Here is an 18,259-nt window from a genome sequence, read left to right on the forward strand (position 1 = left end):
TATTTGTCAAACTTATAGCTTAATTAATAAACATGAGCGCGTGCCGTTACGTTTTATGCCAATAAGTGTCACTATAATTTTATAAACTTGTGAAATAAAGTTCAAGCCTTTCTCGCTCAATCATTTCGACATAGTTGTTCTATAAGCTATCTGCAGAACGCAGTATAGACATTTTTGGGATTTTTTAAATTGAAAACAAATTTGAATGAACACGCAGGTTAGAAGTTTCATCTTTTTTTATGTTTATTAATAAAAGAATTGTGAAATAATGACTTAGGAAAAACTGTAACATATTGGCCAAATAGTTTCGAGAATAAATCTCTTTTAATATTATTTAAAAACAGCCTTATGCTTACGTTGTACGCACATCATGTACAGCATCACTTATGCTAATTCCGAAACCTTTTGAATCTCGACGAAGGGTTCTGAGGGTACGAATTGTTCCTACGGATCTTCGTGTCAGCGTCTCGTCACTGTCACGAGGGATTAAAATCCGGTTTTCGATTCACGCTGCACCCTGTCAATGAAAATAATAATGCTGGGCGCGCGCGCGCGTCGCGCTCGATGCACATGCGGCAAGCGGATTGTAGGCCGCGCGCGATGCTCGTCATCGGTGGAATAAAGCGCGCGCGTTTGTTCGCTTTGTGTCGCCAGGAACTTACTGTAGCGCAAACACCGGCGCTTGCTGTATCGCTGTCGATTTAATTGCAATTTCCAACGGGAGCGAAAATTACCCACGCAGATCCGTGTTTGAGCCCTCCGGGATAGAAATAATACTTCTTCTTTCAAACTAAAAGCGCATTACAACCCACTTCACTAGTATGCCGTTTTGCGTAATGAATGCGTATTAACGTTTCAAACACTGCAAGAAGAGTATGAAATGTGCATTTCGTAACTGCTATTTAAGGTGTACACATAATTATATAACATATATTTAATATGTTTATTAATGTATTTACTTTTGCAATATGCTAACGTCGATTTGACTTGATTACCGATGTTCGTATAAACGTTGGTACATATAATATCAAACAGTTATATAATTAGATAATTACTGTACATAATAATGAATAAAATATAACAATATTTAATGATTTAAATAATATTTATTTATACCAATAATTAGTAACTGATTATAAGGGGATCCTGGAGTTACGGACTAAACATGATTTTTTTACACACGAATCTTCTTATTATCTGCATAAAATTAAAAATTTTTTTCTCCGATTAAAATGCAATAATGCACTACGGAAGCATAGACTTGAAACTAAGAAAGAAAAAAATTAAAGAGAAAGAATTTTTCTTAACCTTTAGAACTTCAATTTATGATAATATTCTCTTTACACATGAATTATGCAATTTGTACGTATATTCCCGCAGTGTATATTATATAGAAGAACAACATAGAATCCTCAAAATTGAGCTTAGAAGTTTAGTTTATCGGAAACTGGTGTATGAATATTTTTGTATAGTGTAGATACGTGAGGTATCGATATAGTAGACGGAAAAAAGCACTAAATTAGTTCCCGGGATAGAACCGCCGTACTGAGATTTAGAAATAGCTGATAATAAAGTGAAAAGAAATGTAATATTGATACACACTGTCTGTAGTGCTCTAACATTTTACCCATAAACTGCACAGTGTACGTTATCTTTGTGTGTATAAATAAAAATATATGATATTTAACACTAAAGTGTGCTGTGCGGTAGAAATATAAGAAAAATAATGGGATAAAAAATTTGTCCCGTTCTAAGCACAGACACGAAAAAAATCTGCATAAAAAGATTAGTTACTGTTTCTTTCTAGACAACACGCGTATCTTAAAGACATCTGAAAAATGTCCAAAAGACGTCATTTTTTAAGACGTCTTTTAGATGTTTTTAAAACACGTGCGTGTTGTTATTTGAAAGAGTTATTTCAATGTCAATTGAGATTACTTTCTATTTGTCAGTGAGAGTCTTTATTATCAATATAATTTTGTAATAATTCCCAAATAAATAAAATCAGAAGCAGTCTACTCGTGGACTGGCATTTTAGAATAAGAAAAGTCAGAGGTGATTTATCCGTAGGCTGGCAATTTAGAATAAGAAAAGCTAGAGGCGATTTATCCGTGGGCTGGCAATTTTTAATAAATATAGTCAGCGGTGATCTAATGTGAGCTGGTAAATTTTAATGAATGAAATCAGATGTGATTTATCGTGGGCTGACATCTTTAATGAATAATGTCAGAGGCGACGTAACGTGGACTGTTTTAATGTGGACAATTTTTAAGAAATGCATATTTTTTTTATTAGTGATTCACTACACGTGTGATCTGTTTACGTGGTATCAGATAGTTTGTAAAGTTCGTACTCTTTTCCTCCATCGAAATTCCGTCGTAAGACTGCAATATAATATATGAAATGAAATAAGCATATACAAGATGTCAAACAAATGTGAACTAAATACTCGTGGTATTATTATGTAATAAATATAAAAGTAAGGAAAGCATATAATATTTTTCTTCAGTGAGATGTATGGTATTATATGTATTTTTTTCAAATATTATTTTGTTATATTTAGTTCACATTTGTTTGACATCTTGTATATGCTTATTTCGTCTCATATATTATGAATGAATAAATAAATTAATTAATTAATCAATACATACATATACATACATATTGAATATATAGTTATCTTTATTTTGTATTTTATATAATGACTGAAATAATATTTCTTTAGTAAGTTCTTAAAATTGTTCTTTAATTAAGTGTGTAGTATTATCCGACACACATACACAGACTACACGCCAGTGTACTGAATTACTCACTACACAAATATACAAAAATGAGATATTACGTCGGAAGTGTCAATCTAATTTTTAGTTTTATAAATAATAGCGCTTTTTGCGTTTAAGTTTAGTTCGCTGTCACTCCAGTATCCCCTTAAATTTGCTCAAAATAGTAGTTATTAGAGTATATTAATACATAATACTTTTTTATATATTTAGATTTAATATAATTTTCTTTTAAAGAAAATTTTTTCTCAATATTTGATTATCATAGTACAAATAATTTATTGCTAACAAGATTAAGGAGAATTACATTTTAATAAATCTAGTAATAATAAATCTAATAAAAATATATGAAATAATAATGTAAATTTTAAACCACCATTTGTATTTTACGCGACAAAATTTTGCTTGCTATATAAAGGTTTAAATGCATCTGAATTCGTTGGTTTTCCCATAAATGGCATCGTGCACGTCGTACCGTTTTGAAATCGTTTTAATTGTGCACGCACTCAGCCGCATGCAATTGTTATTGGTCAATAGTCATCATCAGCCGGCTTGCATAACGCTATCATATATTGATCGACATTCTCGGTAATTATGGATTCTCTATGTACGCTGTTGCATAGCTTGTGTGTATTTTGGTCCGTTAATCGCAACACGTAAAATTTGTAACACGTCGAAGATGTAAACGAAATATTGCACGCAGGAGAAAGCTAGTATCATCCATATACTTCATAGATTAAACGAAAAACGTTATTTATTTTAAATAATACTTTTGTCATTGTTGCAAATTTTAAAGAGAATAGTAGAAATAATTGCTTTGCGAATTGAGTATCAAAGTTCTATCAAAATTGGGATTTGTAAGTTATTCATAAGGTAATAATTGTATCATAAAGATCACAATTCACATTAGTTGAACGTGGTTGAGCGTCGTTATAAACAACGTCATTATCGCGCTCATGAATACCAAACAACAGCGTTAAGTCATAAAAAAATAAAATTTTTTAGTAGCACAATATTTATTAAAAAATGGCACTGCTTTTTTCTACTTTTAACACAATATAAGTCTGTCAAAATATCTGAGCAAAGATAAAAATACCGAAAAATTTAGACAATTTATAATAGAAATAATGCTAAATTGAAATACATGCAAAAATCCTTTTTAACGATATGTTTTAGCAATGATTTGAATAAACAATTTGTTGTTGAGTCTGGAAGTTATATTTAGCATGCGCATATTATGCGCGCCACCATCCTTCGCTTCTTCTTTTCCTTTCGAAAATTTATGTGCCATTCTACGAAGTATCGTTCGGTATACAATCAGAAACATGTTTGCTTTCCGAAGAGCTGATTCGTGGCTCAGCCGTGAATTTTGAAGTTAAAAGACGACAGTTTCTTGTAACTCCGTAAACGTATAGAGGATCTATAAAAGAATTCATATACAGTTTCTCACAAAATTTATAACAGGTTGTAATTTAACTGATCGCATTAGAAAGTAGTTTGTTAATTTACAAATTTTTAAATCACGCAATTTTTGTGAGTGTAACGTAAATAAAAGATAAAGGAAACATTAACTTTAATATTATTTTTTAAGATTCTTAAAAAATTTAGTTATATAGCAATATATTTGTATTTATACAATATAATCTTACTTGCTTATCAAAATGAGCCAGCTTTGTGAAACTACTATCGCCATCTTTTTACCGAACAGAGGATTGCTTTCTGTTGCTCGACTTTAGCATACATTGTTATCAGAGCAAATAATTTGCATATTGTATTATTATAATATTAATGGTTCAGTCAAGATCATTTATTCCTATTAAATTCCAATTATAATTTTACTGTTTTAAAAATATAACATATATATTATGATCGATCTGAAAGTAAATCATACTACGTTCAATAGATGGTGCTGTAATGAATTTCTAGGAATACAAACGTTTATCCCTGTTGGTTCATTGCATACATAAAAAATATTTATAAATAAATATTCTTTATATTTGTAGCAGAATTTGTTTCGTCATTAGTTAAATTGCCATCTCATTCGGATCAATAGATTTAATATGAAGAATATTTTTATGATAATTAATATTTATAATAAAAACAATGTTTTGTTTAATAAGAAACATAATACTAATGGTAAAAGAATTATTATGTCGTTATTGAATTATTTAATTATTATTATTAGGATCTATGTACATGTATATTGCTCCATAACAATACTTCCACGTATACAATATAAAATATTCTTCCAAATTTGTAATATGTTGAAGCATAAGTGTAGTTACAAAAGTGTATCTAAATATTTAATTGTTTAACGTAATAACTATATCTATTTATAATAAATAGAAGTATTTTCTCACAAATAGCACTTATTCAGCCTTACAATTTTTTGTTTAAAGTTTAAAAAAATGCGATACTCAGTAATCTGTTCGAAAGTATAAAATAATCGAAACAATGCACAGCCGTCAGACACTCGTAAACATCGCGCCACGAAAATAATGGCGCAATGACTACAGCACATTTGTTAAAAACTTTACAACGACTTCTCGTAAGGCAACGCTGGCATATTAACATTGATACGTCCTATACTGAGTTTCTTAAATATATTTTGTATTGAGTACTTTCGAAAATTGTGCAAATGTAAATCTACATCGAAGCTGCACATAGATCATTTAGAGTTTGCTTTAGTATTGAGTCTTGAAACGAAGTCCATCGCTTGATTATCTCCTTTTCGGTGCTCCAATGCGCGAATGATATCCGTACCTTTAAATAAAAATTTTAATTTATTTTAATATGAAATTTACGGAGTAAGCGCACATAATTAAATTATATGCATATCATATAACAGCCATATGTTTTATATTATCTTTAAATTCAAAAATTAAATTGCCGAATATATTATAAGCCATGAAAAGTTATTCTTTAAATATAAATGATACAAAAGCTTGTTATTTTGTTACTATAATACGTACTTTTTTTGATCGGACGGGAAAGTTTCAAATGAACTTGTTCTAAAGTTGTGAAGTTAGTTTCTGGTTCAGTGTCAGGAATCTCGCTAAATGGTAGGAAAGCTTCAGCCATAAATCTCGATCTGAGGAAATCCTTGTCTTTCAATTCAAATGCCACTATAGCGTCTTCTATGGCTCTCTGTTCCGGAGTAAGGGAACTGGAAATTGTACAATTGTACAATTATTTCGTGAATAGATTGTTCTATTTTCTACTTACCTTATATATAATAACTTTAAGAAATAATTAACTACTTTACTTACATATTAAACGTTTCGTCAAAAAGAGGGAAGAGCGTTTCCTTCTGCACGTGTGTCTTTGGCGCCTTAATTTCGGCAAATTTCTCTTCCGGCAGTAGTCTGATCTTTACGTAGGAATCGCACCTGCCTGTAATAAAAACATAAAAAATTTATATTTTATAAAATATAGTTAAATCATTTGAAGAAACCCAGTGTGAAACTATCCATGCACGGTGAAGGTGATTACTCCTGTTGATGCAATCTATTATATTCTTATTGATGAGGTTCATTAATTCCAGTTTAATTACAACATTAACTGGTTTTTACACTTGTTTACAAGATATAAAAATAATTTAATTTAGATATTTTGTTTAGGTATTTGCTAATAATAACTTTAGGGGGAACCTCATAAATAAGATTCCAAATAATCAACGTAATACGCCGTGCTGATATTTGATTTTTTGTATAACCCAGGAAGACCATAATATATCGAAAACTATTTTTCTACTTGTATATGAAACGACAACACAAATTCGTCCGTGCCATGCATTTCCAAAATGCTATTTCCGCAAGAGCAAGCAATTCGACAGGGAATTGATATAACAATAATGAGAACTTTACTCTACATTCACTTTTACATACTTGTCTTCCCTTCTTTCAGTCTTTGTTTAGATTTTGAGTGCAGTTTACGCTCGAGAGTAGACAGCTTTCCTATAAAATCGCCTATAAAATCGAAAAAAAAAACATCATTCCTCCTTTCAGATTCCGCGATCATTTGCACCAGCGATTGAAAGAAAAATCTCAATTTCTTTTTGCATAAAAAGAAAAAATTTCTTTACGACAGATTACTTATTACTACTAATTAGTTTGAGACATAGATTTGCTTCGAATTATTTAATTATCACTTTTATCACCGGATGTTCCATTTATCAGATGATTTCTCCGTAGCTGGAAATTCACTTTGTGTTTATTTAGCCGGAAATTTGTTTTACTGATCCCCATTTTCGTTAGTTTTACAGATTTCGCACCATCGAGAGACGTTCTCTCTCAATATTTTATATTATTTTATAAAAAATATTTTGCTTACCATTGCTATCTGTACAACGGAGATTTCTGGCATTCAGAATTTGTATATTCAGTGAATTATCGATGAAATATGCTTTGACGGTGATTAGACCGCAGATAGGTTCTTCCAATTCCTTTTGTTCTTCGAGACGTTCCTGATGATAACAATGTATAAGTTCGGCGGTTTCAAGCCCGTGTAATTTTAAAAGAGATTCAATCTTCTCCAAGACTTGCACGTTCGATGTTTCATCGGCACCGAGATTAAAGAATCGGATGAGCGTGTGAAGTGTGCGATGCAAGTTGGAATAAAATGCTGGCGGTCGTCGTCTCTGTAAAGTGACAGTTTAAAATTTAAAAAAATTGATTTTTTTTTACAATACAGGGAGATATAAAAAATATATTTTGATTTTCAATAAATACCTCTAAATTAGTGTTGACTAGCTCATACAGCGTCTGCGACATGATTTCCCAAATCACCAGGAGAACTCTCTTGAAGTTGTCCTCATTGAGATTATCATGCAAAGTTGTGAGATTACTATCTAGATACTGCAGCAGACGATCCATCGCATTGCTGGTCGTGTCAATTAATTCGGCACCCTCTATGAGATATCTGAAAACATAAATTAATCTCTTAAAATATCTTAGGATGTAAATTAAAAAAAAAATTAACTATTCTCATAGCAGAAATTTCTCAAAATTGGCAACGATTATTATTAATAAAAGAAACAGTTTTTATTTACATTCCACATACCTGCTCATTACGGGAGCCATTTTATAAGCTACCACTTCCAACAATTCTATGATCTTATTCTTCACAGTATCTGCGGCATTGTCAATGATTAACTGAAGAGTCTGTCGACAGCGATCAGCCTCCTCGTGAGTCTTGTGCTCTCCTAAAGCCTCTACGATATTTTGCAATCCCAAATCTTTGGCCAAAGGAGCGATCGATGTCCTGATGTAATCTATATTATTAATTGCAAAACACCAGGCCGTAGATATCGTAAACTTCTTCTCATAGACGCTACTTTGCGAAAGCTGTTCTAATTCCGTTGTCATCTCCGCTTTTTTAGCCATCTTGTCAGCGTATGCAATAGAGCATTTGCAAATGTCCTGCAAAACCATTATTTCATTATTGATTAATTCAATAAACGTGCATATCGTTTATTATATAGAATAAAAACAATTTCTCAAACTTACGTCAATAATTTTTGCTATGAACGCATAAGAACCTTCAACGTCGGGCCACGCTAACTGCGTCCAAAAGACTTTAATTTGATAAAAAGTTGTCAATGTGTCTACAGCGCTTGAAGTGTACTGAACGCTACTGTCAACTGCTTGTAATGAATCAATTTCGACTGCTCTATCGATGCGCTTAAGCGCTTTGTACACTGCGATGTCCAGCCAATGCGCAACACCGCTTCGGAACCAGTTGTAATAATTTTGTACTTTCATATACTCTAACTGCCCTTCGGCACAAAGCATCTGACCAAGTCTGTGAATCATACGTCGACGATTAGACGTGCAAATTCTTAAAAATTATCGATATCATGTAAATTTTGCAATAATACAAACACTTACACGGCATATCTTTGAAGCGTAAGATAAAGTTCGAAAAGAGTCGTGCCTAAGCTTAATTCCTCATTGTCAGTGCTATCGACTTCAATTCTCTTCAATCTGGCGCATACGTCCTGTATAATAACCGTGCACATATCACTGATTCTCTTCTCGTATGCAATATATAGCATTCTTGCATACGGCATGTTGATTCTTCTAAAATTTACAATCAATGTTTGTGTACTATTCGTGTATTATTAAATATAACTGTGATCTGTGCGTGTAATACTTTTCTTACTTACTTTATGAACAGTTTGTCGTGATAATCAATAGCTTTTTGCAAGTCCGCTCTAATCAGTTGGATTATTTTGATTTGATATCTAAGCGCATCTTCGTCCGATTCTGTGTCCGGCGAATTATTACTTGTTATATGTTCGAACCTGAAATACAAAATACGTGTGTGATAAAAGTGTCGAAGATTGAAATGTACTGAAATTCACAAGTTTTATTTTGCTTACCATTCGGCGCAGCCTTGTATAACAGTATATTCCAAACCTTGTAGCACGTCTATCTTCGAATCATCGACTTCAGGAAACCAAGAGTACATTTTAGTCGGAAAAAGATCGATGTCTTCAGGAACTTTTAAAGAGGATATAGACGATATTATTCTGAAATAATAAATGTTAATTTTTGAAATTTATTTTAAAACTTTACTTTTTCAAAATTTATATATTTTTCCTATTCTATAAATTTTGTTAAGGTCAAATATTATTTTTAAATCCAAGGTTGTGAAGTTGATAAAATAGTAGGAGAGTAGATAATTACCCTAAAATAGCGGACAATTGCATTATAGTGTTTCTGTCTTCCAAAGTCAGTCTTCGAATTTTTCGTATGCTATTCAAGCATGAATGCAGAACTTTTTTGGTGGCATCCCAAAAGAGTCTAGTTTCGTCAGCGGAAAATAGACCGCTGTCCATTGGCCTCAGCAAATCAACCGCGAGTTTATTAAAGACTGTGAAACTTAACGGATGCTCCTGATGGATTCTCGCATATTCAACCCATTGCGCCAGAGTGAGATTTCTAGCTAGTAAGCCGCGTTGCGCGCTGTGCTGAAGAATGAGCGCTTCAGCTGGTGCCGACCAACGACCACACCAACAGTATTTTTCGATTTTTTCCGTTTCAATCTCATGAAGCAGCAACACTCTCAACAGGTGTCGATGTTCTTGTGCGGCCACTTGCGCATTATGTTCCGCGCTGAAGGCCAGTCGGAGCTTTACAACGCCACGACGTTTAGATTTGTTCTTTTTCTCTAAAGCGTACCACATGGTGTGTCCAGTTGTTGGTATGTCCTAAAGAAAAAATATACAAGTAGAGCATATAATTATTAAAAATATAAATAATCTATCAAGATATTTGATAGTAAATAAAGAGTGATTTTAATTATATAATTTATTAATTAATGTAATTAAAATTACATAAATTCTTTATTTTTTTCTTATAAAAGTAAGATACGTGTATTGTTAAAAAAATAAAAGAGAAAAGAATGTACACCCTAACATATTTTAAATTATTCTAATTAAATTTTATATTACCTTCAACGCTATCCGACATCGGCCAATGAATTCATTATCGTGACTACCAGTCGTGGCTGTTACTGCGATTTCCTTGGCAAGTTTAACTAAGCCGCGAACACCTTTGATATCTTTAACTTTGCTCATCTTTTCAGGCACTGTTTCGGCAGCGTCAAAATCCCTGCAATGCATCCGTTTAAAGTTATATTAATGAATAATAGATAATATACACAGGGTAATACACATAGAACTCATAACTTACCATACTTCGAGGCACAGAACATCATTTTCGGGATCCTCCAATGGCCTAAATAAGAAAATAAAAACATATAATTTTTAATAATATATAATAGTAATTTTTTGAAAGTTAAAGATCTTTAATGTAATATTTAACTTATTAACTTTTAATGAACACATAATACTTACAAATTTGTATATTAATATAGAAGTTTATCACTATTTTTTAAAATAGTACACGTAAATTAAAACATATAACACTATTTAAAAAGTCTTTAATTCTATTAAAAAAAGAGAAGTAGCTCATTCTTAAAGTAGAAAAGTAATTAATTCACTTACAATTCAAAATGTTCCTCCCAAATTGGACTAAGTGTGCAGGTTTTCACGGCAGTATTATATCTTCTAGTGGGTGCCGATTCGAGATAAAGGGCACAGAAAGGATCGCTTTTGCCATTGGAATCTTTGGAAACTAATTCTTTGGCTTCGATGACTTCAACGTTGAGATGCAATTCTGGTGGCTAAACGTGAGTGACAAATTTTTATGAATATACATATTACGATAAAATTATGCTCTATAACTTTGTCAAAATATTTGTAAAGATAGTTACCTCTAGATTTCGCGTTTGTTCCAACACTCTTTCGTGCGTCTCGTTATCGATTTTGAAAGCATTTTGCAAATGGTTTAAAAGAGTTTCTTCGCTACATTCTTTGGAAACATCAAAGCCAATTTGATGTTGAGTCATATACACAAGAGCAGCGTAAAGTTCCTCAATCTATAAACAATACAAGATGTATAACATTAATTACGATGAATTACCAAGATTTCACCAAGAAACATATATAGAACGACAAGATATTAATTATTAATTAATATTGACGATAAAAAGTTTATATGTTTTGTTTTTCTTAACTTCAGTATGGGATTAATGCTTTTAATTGCCGGATTTGTCATTTCATGACATATTGTGACAAGACAGTCTGTTGATATTAAAACAATCTTGAGTACGTTGTTTTCGAAACTCTAGTAAAGGTATCGTTTGCGAATCAGAGTACAAAGTCTTTAAACCAAATCTCGCGTCCAAATTGTATGTAAATAAATTATTTTCTCTTTTTAAAGCAGCATGGTTGAACAATCGAAAAGTATTTTAGTAAATTTTAAAACTCGTATTGTACAAATTTAAAGATTTATCATATTTAAACTACAAGATTTAGGCTATAAATTTTCTAGTCACTAATTTAAAGTAATACAATTTTAAAATAAATCAATATTAACGTATTTTAAACTTTTGCAATTTTATCTCATTCAAAACATTTTTTTATCTTATTTAAAATAAGCTGATAATAATTTAATAAATTTTCCTCGTCATTAATTCACTCTTCTGACAACCAACGATTAAACTCACCGTCATGGATTGTAAGAGCGCATTAGTCCTACGTTCAATCTCAGCTTTCGGTACTCCACAAAAGGTATTCCTCATACGATTAAGGGTGACCGCCTTTATAGGCGGGTTTGTGCTTACCATATTGAACCTCATACAGTTCTTCACTTCACCAACAACAATCACAGATTGTCATATAGTCATATTGATTTGCACATTTGAAGTTTTTACACAACTTTTTCGCGATACGCACTATTTGTGGCCAGCATAGTCATCGTTAAATGTACGGATTCTGAACCGGAATCTTTTTATCAAAAAGCACACTGTGCACACCTTTTATAAATGAATTGTCTTGTACAGTTCCGACCACGATAACGGATAGTGAATCTAGGAAAGAAGAATCTAGAGCGACACGACAATGACTCGCGGAGACGCAGGACAGAAGATCATGTTGTTAGTTAAGAACAATGACGTTCATGCATCAGCGGTCCTGGCCTCAATGAGACGTCGAACTTGTTCACGCTTGACACAGTCATGCATTCGGGCTTCGCGTGAGAACAAAGAATTTCGCGCACTGATCGCAGCGGATTCACTTTCGATGGAGAACATAAAAAATTATCTCGCTCTTGCCAAAGATTATTTCCCGAAAGTTTATGTGTCACTGACAGAGGACAGGAGGCCGATTTATCGCACGCGCGATCGACGAATAATCAGTGCGGTATTAAACACGCTTCGTCGACCAAAGATGAACTTCCACGACGACCGCGACCTTTCTTATCAACCACACGTCGCCGCATATTCGATCGTGCGTATGCATAATCGACAATGGCCATCGATCGTAGCACGCATAAATCGTAATACTATGGACACGAAGACAGTGGGGTCTTAGTGATACAAACGTGCACCGTTACGCCACTGATAAACTTAGAAACACTATCATCATTAGTAACGTCTTATTAGATTTGTAACACGTTGTACATAATTTTATTTATGTATAATGTATACGATGGCTGGTTTAAATATATCGAGAATAAATTAATTAAATTCGTCGACGTCTAACATGTGCAATATTAAAGAGTAAAGTTTCCTGAAGAGTAATCTTTAGGTATTTATGGATAATTAAGAATTGATTGCCGATTTATCAGGGAGCATATGTATGAAAACATGTTACTAGTGTTGCACATTTACAGAATGCAGATAATTTTTAACCGCCGTGATAAATTTTGTGTGTTGGTAAACAATCGCATTGCTGACTACATCTTATTGCCGACTGCATCAGCCAACTTTACGTGTTTTACTGAAAATAGAAAAAAAAAGGTGTGGAAAATGACAAGCACTGCCTTTATGTAATATCACTTAGTACATATATTCTACTCTGTTACTCTAATTGCACTTTTTTTAGCCTCTGCAACACGTATTATTTTCGCAGAAAGTTGATGGTAACATGTGCTTAAAATAGCTGGTTCCATACCATCGGTTCCAAAGAGTTATTTTCTAAGCAAACTATCCACAGACCATAATGCACATACTTTCTGGAGCAGTTAATAATACAATACGAACACGTTGAGAGGTTTATGTTGATTCTTAACAGAAGACAAATTATAAATTTACGATTTTTGCAAATTGTTAGGCAAAAAAAATAATTAAATTTAAATTTTATATGGAAATTTTTAATTTCTAATGAAGATTAACAATTAACAATAACATGTGTATGACAAGAGTAGAATTAGGACACAACCTTCAGTATCAACGTCCACTGGCAAATACAGTTGCCAAGTGCAATTGACTCTGACAGTGAGATCGGTTTGCGCTATAATTCACGGCTTGAGATGCTGACGAAAACACATTCTTTTTCAAAGAAACAAAACCTATTGAGTTACAAAACAGTCACGAATGTTTTAATGTATCAATTAATCGTTCATTAATCTTTTTACTTTTAAATTTGTTTTATTCTAAGGGAGATTCTTAAGAAAGAGCATCGCGATTGCGTGTTGCGCGCGCGTGTAAAGCGGTATGAAAACAAGCGGCGAATCTGATCGTAAAGGAACTGTGTCGTATCCCGTTTAGAGTGACCCATGGGACAAGTGCAACCACAAATGCGTCCATACGTTCGTACAATTGCGTCCAATGAAAGCTGATATACCGACAATTAGTTCATTGGCTGCCAAGGCGCATCGAGACACCCGTTGTATGATAAACGGAATGTGTGTGTATGAACACGTTTTCGTCCTTCATACTCCGTCCTCGTCTAATTTTCATAGAATTATGCAATTTCGAGCCGGTCCAACTTTACGCCTACTCTAATACCGATTCTATTTTTCGACGAGGGTGAATTTGTTTAAGAAATACGTCGGCTGTTTCGTATGGTATGACGTCATAGTAATCATGATTCCTTCTTGTCGCAGTGTTAATATCTTTAAATGATTTATAACTCGCATATTGTTTTCGTGTATGCAATATGGAATGATACATTAGAGTAGCTTGAGTACGACGATGATTTAATAATAAATTAAAATTTAAAGTATTTTTTAATTATACAATGACTAAAGGCATTGACCTATGAATAAGAAAATTTTTCGATAATGAAATAATAAATTTGGATGTCGGATTTCGATTATATCTATTAGATAGAGATCGAAAAGTGCGCCACTGTGCGCAACTACTTATATGACGATTCGATTTGTTTTTAAATTGTGCCTCTGACAATTTGCCAATTTTTCGAAAGACTATCGGACAGAAGAAGAAGAAGGCAGCTTAACCCAGTTTTCCGAGTAGCAATTTATTTTTACGACTTAACAAATACCAAAAACTGAAATGTTGCAGTTTGTCGCCACGTTAAATTGAACAGGCTATAAGAGAGAGAGATTACGTATATCTTATATATTATAAATAATTATATTATATCTTTATCAAATTATTGTTAGGTCAACTGACATTTATTACTCACTTTTTCCATTTTTTAAACAATTTGATTTCCACCAAAAAATTTAAGTTTTATATTACAGTTAAATTTTTATTATTTTACTTTGTATATATTGATTATTTATTGATCGTGTGTCTTCACTCACTTTTATATTACAAATAATTTATAATATATGACAAATTTTGTCAATCAAATATTTGTTACTATTTTGACGATACACGTTCACTTTCGTAAAAGGCATAGAACAGAATCACAACACATGGCAAATTAAATGTTTGCCTTTAAATACACATTCCCTGCATAACTCACCGAAAAAATTTCTTAAATATTTAAATAATTTAAAACAGATTAATAAAAAAATTTGCTATTCTCCACTGTGAACCACATAAAAACACGCGGATAAGTTCACATTTTGTCATAGAACCTCTTGACATGGGCATATTTTAAAGATGCTTAAGATACATCGACTGACAATTAGTAATGAAGTTAGAAAAAGTGGTCAGGATAATCAGCGTGAGAAGACAAGACAGGAACTTGACGGAGGCGAGCACCACACTGCCAGGAATAGATGGACCGATGGATTCAGAGTCGTCGTACATCGACTAGACGACTTCGTGGTAGTTGTAACGTTGTACATTTGCTAACGCACGAACACGTGGATCTCATTTCAGATTGAGTTTAACTGCTCGATTGAACGTAGGGCATAACACCCCGGCATGCGGAGGGTTTACGTATGGACATAATTAGATATACCATATAGAGAAGATCGCGACCAATTTCCGTAGATGCATTATAATCAAATCTTACATGTAAATTGTGTATAAGGATATCGAAATGTGATTGTGAAAATTATTAATAATACGCGAATAAGTTCGAAATTTCTTTCCTTCATTGCATAAAAATGTTTAATTAAGAATGCATTCCGTGTAATGTAACATTTTAATTGACGATGATTATTTTGTATCAAAGTCCAGCTTAAAGCCTCTAACTGAACGGTTGATTCTTGAATCAATAAAAATTTATTTGAGCACTTTATTGCATGACATCACGGAAAATAAATCATGAAAACAGATGAAAGGATACATTCATTACGATAATGAATTTCTCGCAATCAAATTATTTACATTACAAATAATAAAATATGATTCTGCTTATCAAATCAAATCGTATACATAAATCGGATACACAATCTAATGTAAATCGATACATACATATATAAATTTGAGATAATTTTTTTTGTGCAAGTGCCAACAATGTGCTAGTAAAATAGTGTAGTTAATTTCAGACTTACATATCTGTTGTCTTTTTCTTCACTATTACAAAAGAGTGGTTCGTCAAATTTGATTAAACGCATTATTTCATATGGAAACAAATATAACGAATAGATTTAATGCCGAAGAAAGGCATGGCGATGTTTCAAATAATAACGTTAGGGAACGTCTAACTTGGACGACCCTTTGTGCCAGACTGAGGTCTTTGGAAAAATCAATATTGCTACCAATCGTTACCATCACGTGGCAGGACATGCGGCAATATACAGAAAATATGGTTTCGATCCAAGCAGAAGTATGAATCATAAATATCTAACATAAATATAGAAAATCACTGTATTATACAACGACCGAGAAGATGAACTTTGCAAAAAACCACCGAGAAGGATTACCTGTTTATTTATTAAATTTTAATTTCTGAATTGTTCTCACATTTATTATTTTTAAATATCAAATTTTTCTGTTACACGTATACTGAGTAGTTGCAAACAAACTTTTTTTCAGACATTTATGGGAGAATTTGTCTCAAGAGAGTTAATGCAATCGTCTAAAATCACTCTCCCATGTCAACGAATCTGTTTCGAATAACGTGCGCGCTATATGAAGCTTCGCGTATCCGAACTGTACACAGTCATTTTGATATTGAACAGACCACCCGTTATCTATTGACGTAGACGATGCGGTATGAAGCTACTTGAAGTATTTTCAGACAACACTTCGCATGCTGTTAACGCATGAGAATTCGTCCTCTTAAAAGTAGTCATTAATATCTTCAACTATGCGATGAAACAAGCTATCTTTAATTGTTAGAATTTTAATAGAATCTTGTCTTGGCAAGATGATAGCAAAGAATCTATCAAACTTTCATTGATTAAATTACCTCTTTTTACCTCGTCACGCCAGTAATGATTTTGAAGAATGCAATACTTACATTTAAGCCCATCGATTCGGCTACGAAATTTCGAGCATGTTCATTTTCATCTCTGTCACTGTCGGTTTCCAGCAGAGCCTCCGTTGGCTCAATGCTTCCTTCCTCACTCAAGATGTCTTCTTCTTCTTCCTCTTGCGTTTCATCCTTCTTTTTCGGAAGTGGACCTTCCACTTGTTCTTGAGCGCGAGCTTTTTCTGCGAGCAGCGTGCCCAGATTTTCGAAAAAGCCGCCATCTGATTCTTGTATTCTAAAAGCATATACGTCACTTCGGATTAATAATAAACTCAATAATTTTTTAACTTTGATATCTAATAAAATTTTAAATTCTTCACACATATTTTTATAAAAAGGTATCATATGATGATCATATTGTCATATCAAATATCACATGGTGAGCGAGTATACATTTAAAAGCATTACGTCACTGTAACACAGCACTACTATAAAGCTTACTCTAATAATCGATTGCCTAAACATCAACACAAGTCGTAGCGTTTTAAAATCAACAAACCTTTCGTTGTTTGTATTACTGAAGCCATACTTTAAAAATATAACACACTTGTCAAGTGTAATACTTCAAATGAAAGGAAGACATGGGTCGGGAAAGCGGAAAAGAAAAAAGGAAAAGATATGGCACTTTAGAAAGTGTATTGGACGACCTAGGTGCATACAAATTACTGAAAAGCGTGGCTTTACAAAAGCGCATAGCTTATGAGAAACATTGCGCACTACTGTGCTAATACGCGTCGCAAGCCCTTCCCTCGATATAGATATAGATCGCACACACACATGAAAAACTCGTTTCACCTTTTATTAATAAAGTTGAACGCTGCAAATTTCCAATAGACTCTCGCGGCAGTCATCTCTTTTTTTTCTGCTTTTTGCGACATGCGAATAGCGGCGATTGCGTAATAAGGGTGTTTCTCATCCAGTTTATCAAAGTGCGCCATTTTCCTTTTCTTAGTCCTTTAGCAAAAACACAACACAACGACTTCCAATGTAAATTTACACAGGAAAAACTGCACTAGACAGAAAATCTTGTTGCTACGTTTTATTTTTCTGTTCACAATTTAACTTTGATTGTAATGTTAGATTTTTCATTTTTTAAACTCTTGCACTTGGATATAATAAAGTTATATATACTATAATTATATAATTTTTTAAATTCTAAATACTATAAGAAAAAATATAAAAATGTATAAATTCGTATTTAAAAAACACTAGTATTATCCACATCAATTATTAAATTTTTTACTTTAAATTGAATATAAAAGTGCGTTATAATATTATATGTATATAAATA

At 32.7% G+C, this 18,259-nt stretch overlaps 1 protein-coding gene across 11 annotated transcripts in view; it reads right to left on the reverse strand.

Moving 5' to 3' along the window:
• Nucleotides 1-2,190: 2,190 nt before the first annotated feature.
• Nucleotides 2,191-18,259, reverse strand: part of stac (C2 and C2B_Munc13-like domain-containing protein staccato) — a 29,386-nt gene continuing 13,317 nt past the window's right edge. For 3 of the 11 annotated variants that reach the window (XM_067354336.1, XM_067354337.1, XM_067354335.1), the window contains exons 2-19: nucleotides 17,764-17,922; nucleotides 16,957-17,203; nucleotides 11,061-11,225; nucleotides 10,792-10,970; nucleotides 10,478-10,522; nucleotides 10,237-10,396; nucleotides 9,470-9,993; nucleotides 9,163-9,312; nucleotides 8,947-9,084; nucleotides 8,669-8,860; nucleotides 8,288-8,582; nucleotides 7,842-8,200; nucleotides 7,511-7,700; nucleotides 7,113-7,419; nucleotides 6,668-6,748; nucleotides 6,050-6,173; nucleotides 5,753-5,946; nucleotides 2,191-5,543 (exon numbers count right to left, since the gene is read on the reverse strand). In XM_067354336.1, the coding sequence (XP_067210437.1) occupies nucleotides 5,449-5,543; nucleotides 5,753-5,946; nucleotides 6,050-6,173; nucleotides 6,668-6,748; nucleotides 7,113-7,419; nucleotides 7,511-7,700; nucleotides 7,842-8,200; nucleotides 8,288-8,582; nucleotides 8,669-8,860; nucleotides 8,947-9,084; nucleotides 9,163-9,312; nucleotides 9,470-9,993; nucleotides 10,237-10,396; nucleotides 10,478-10,522; nucleotides 10,792-10,970; nucleotides 11,061-11,225; nucleotides 16,957-17,203; nucleotides 17,764-17,922 (3,604 nt within the window). In that variant the 3' untranslated portion in view covers nucleotides 2,191-5,448. Of the gene's footprint in view, nucleotides 5,544-5,752; nucleotides 5,947-6,049; nucleotides 6,174-6,667; nucleotides 6,749-7,112; nucleotides 7,420-7,510; nucleotides 7,701-7,841; nucleotides 8,201-8,287; nucleotides 8,583-8,668; nucleotides 8,861-8,946; nucleotides 9,085-9,162; nucleotides 9,313-9,469; nucleotides 9,994-10,236; nucleotides 10,397-10,477; nucleotides 10,523-10,791; nucleotides 10,971-11,060; nucleotides 11,226-11,855; nucleotides 12,219-14,778; nucleotides 15,331-16,045; nucleotides 16,228-16,956; nucleotides 17,204-17,763; nucleotides 17,923-18,259 lie in introns of those variants that run through there. The other 8 variants (XM_067354332.1, XM_067354339.1, XM_067354338.1 and 5 more) reach the window with 6 other exon arrangements.

This window comes from Linepithema humile, chromosome 4, assembly GCF_040581485.1.
Source record: "Linepithema humile isolate Giens D197 chromosome 4, Lhum_UNIL_v1.0, whole genome shotgun sequence".
NCBI classification, from domain to species: Eukaryota; Metazoa; Arthropoda; class Insecta; order Hymenoptera; family Formicidae; genus Linepithema; species Linepithema humile.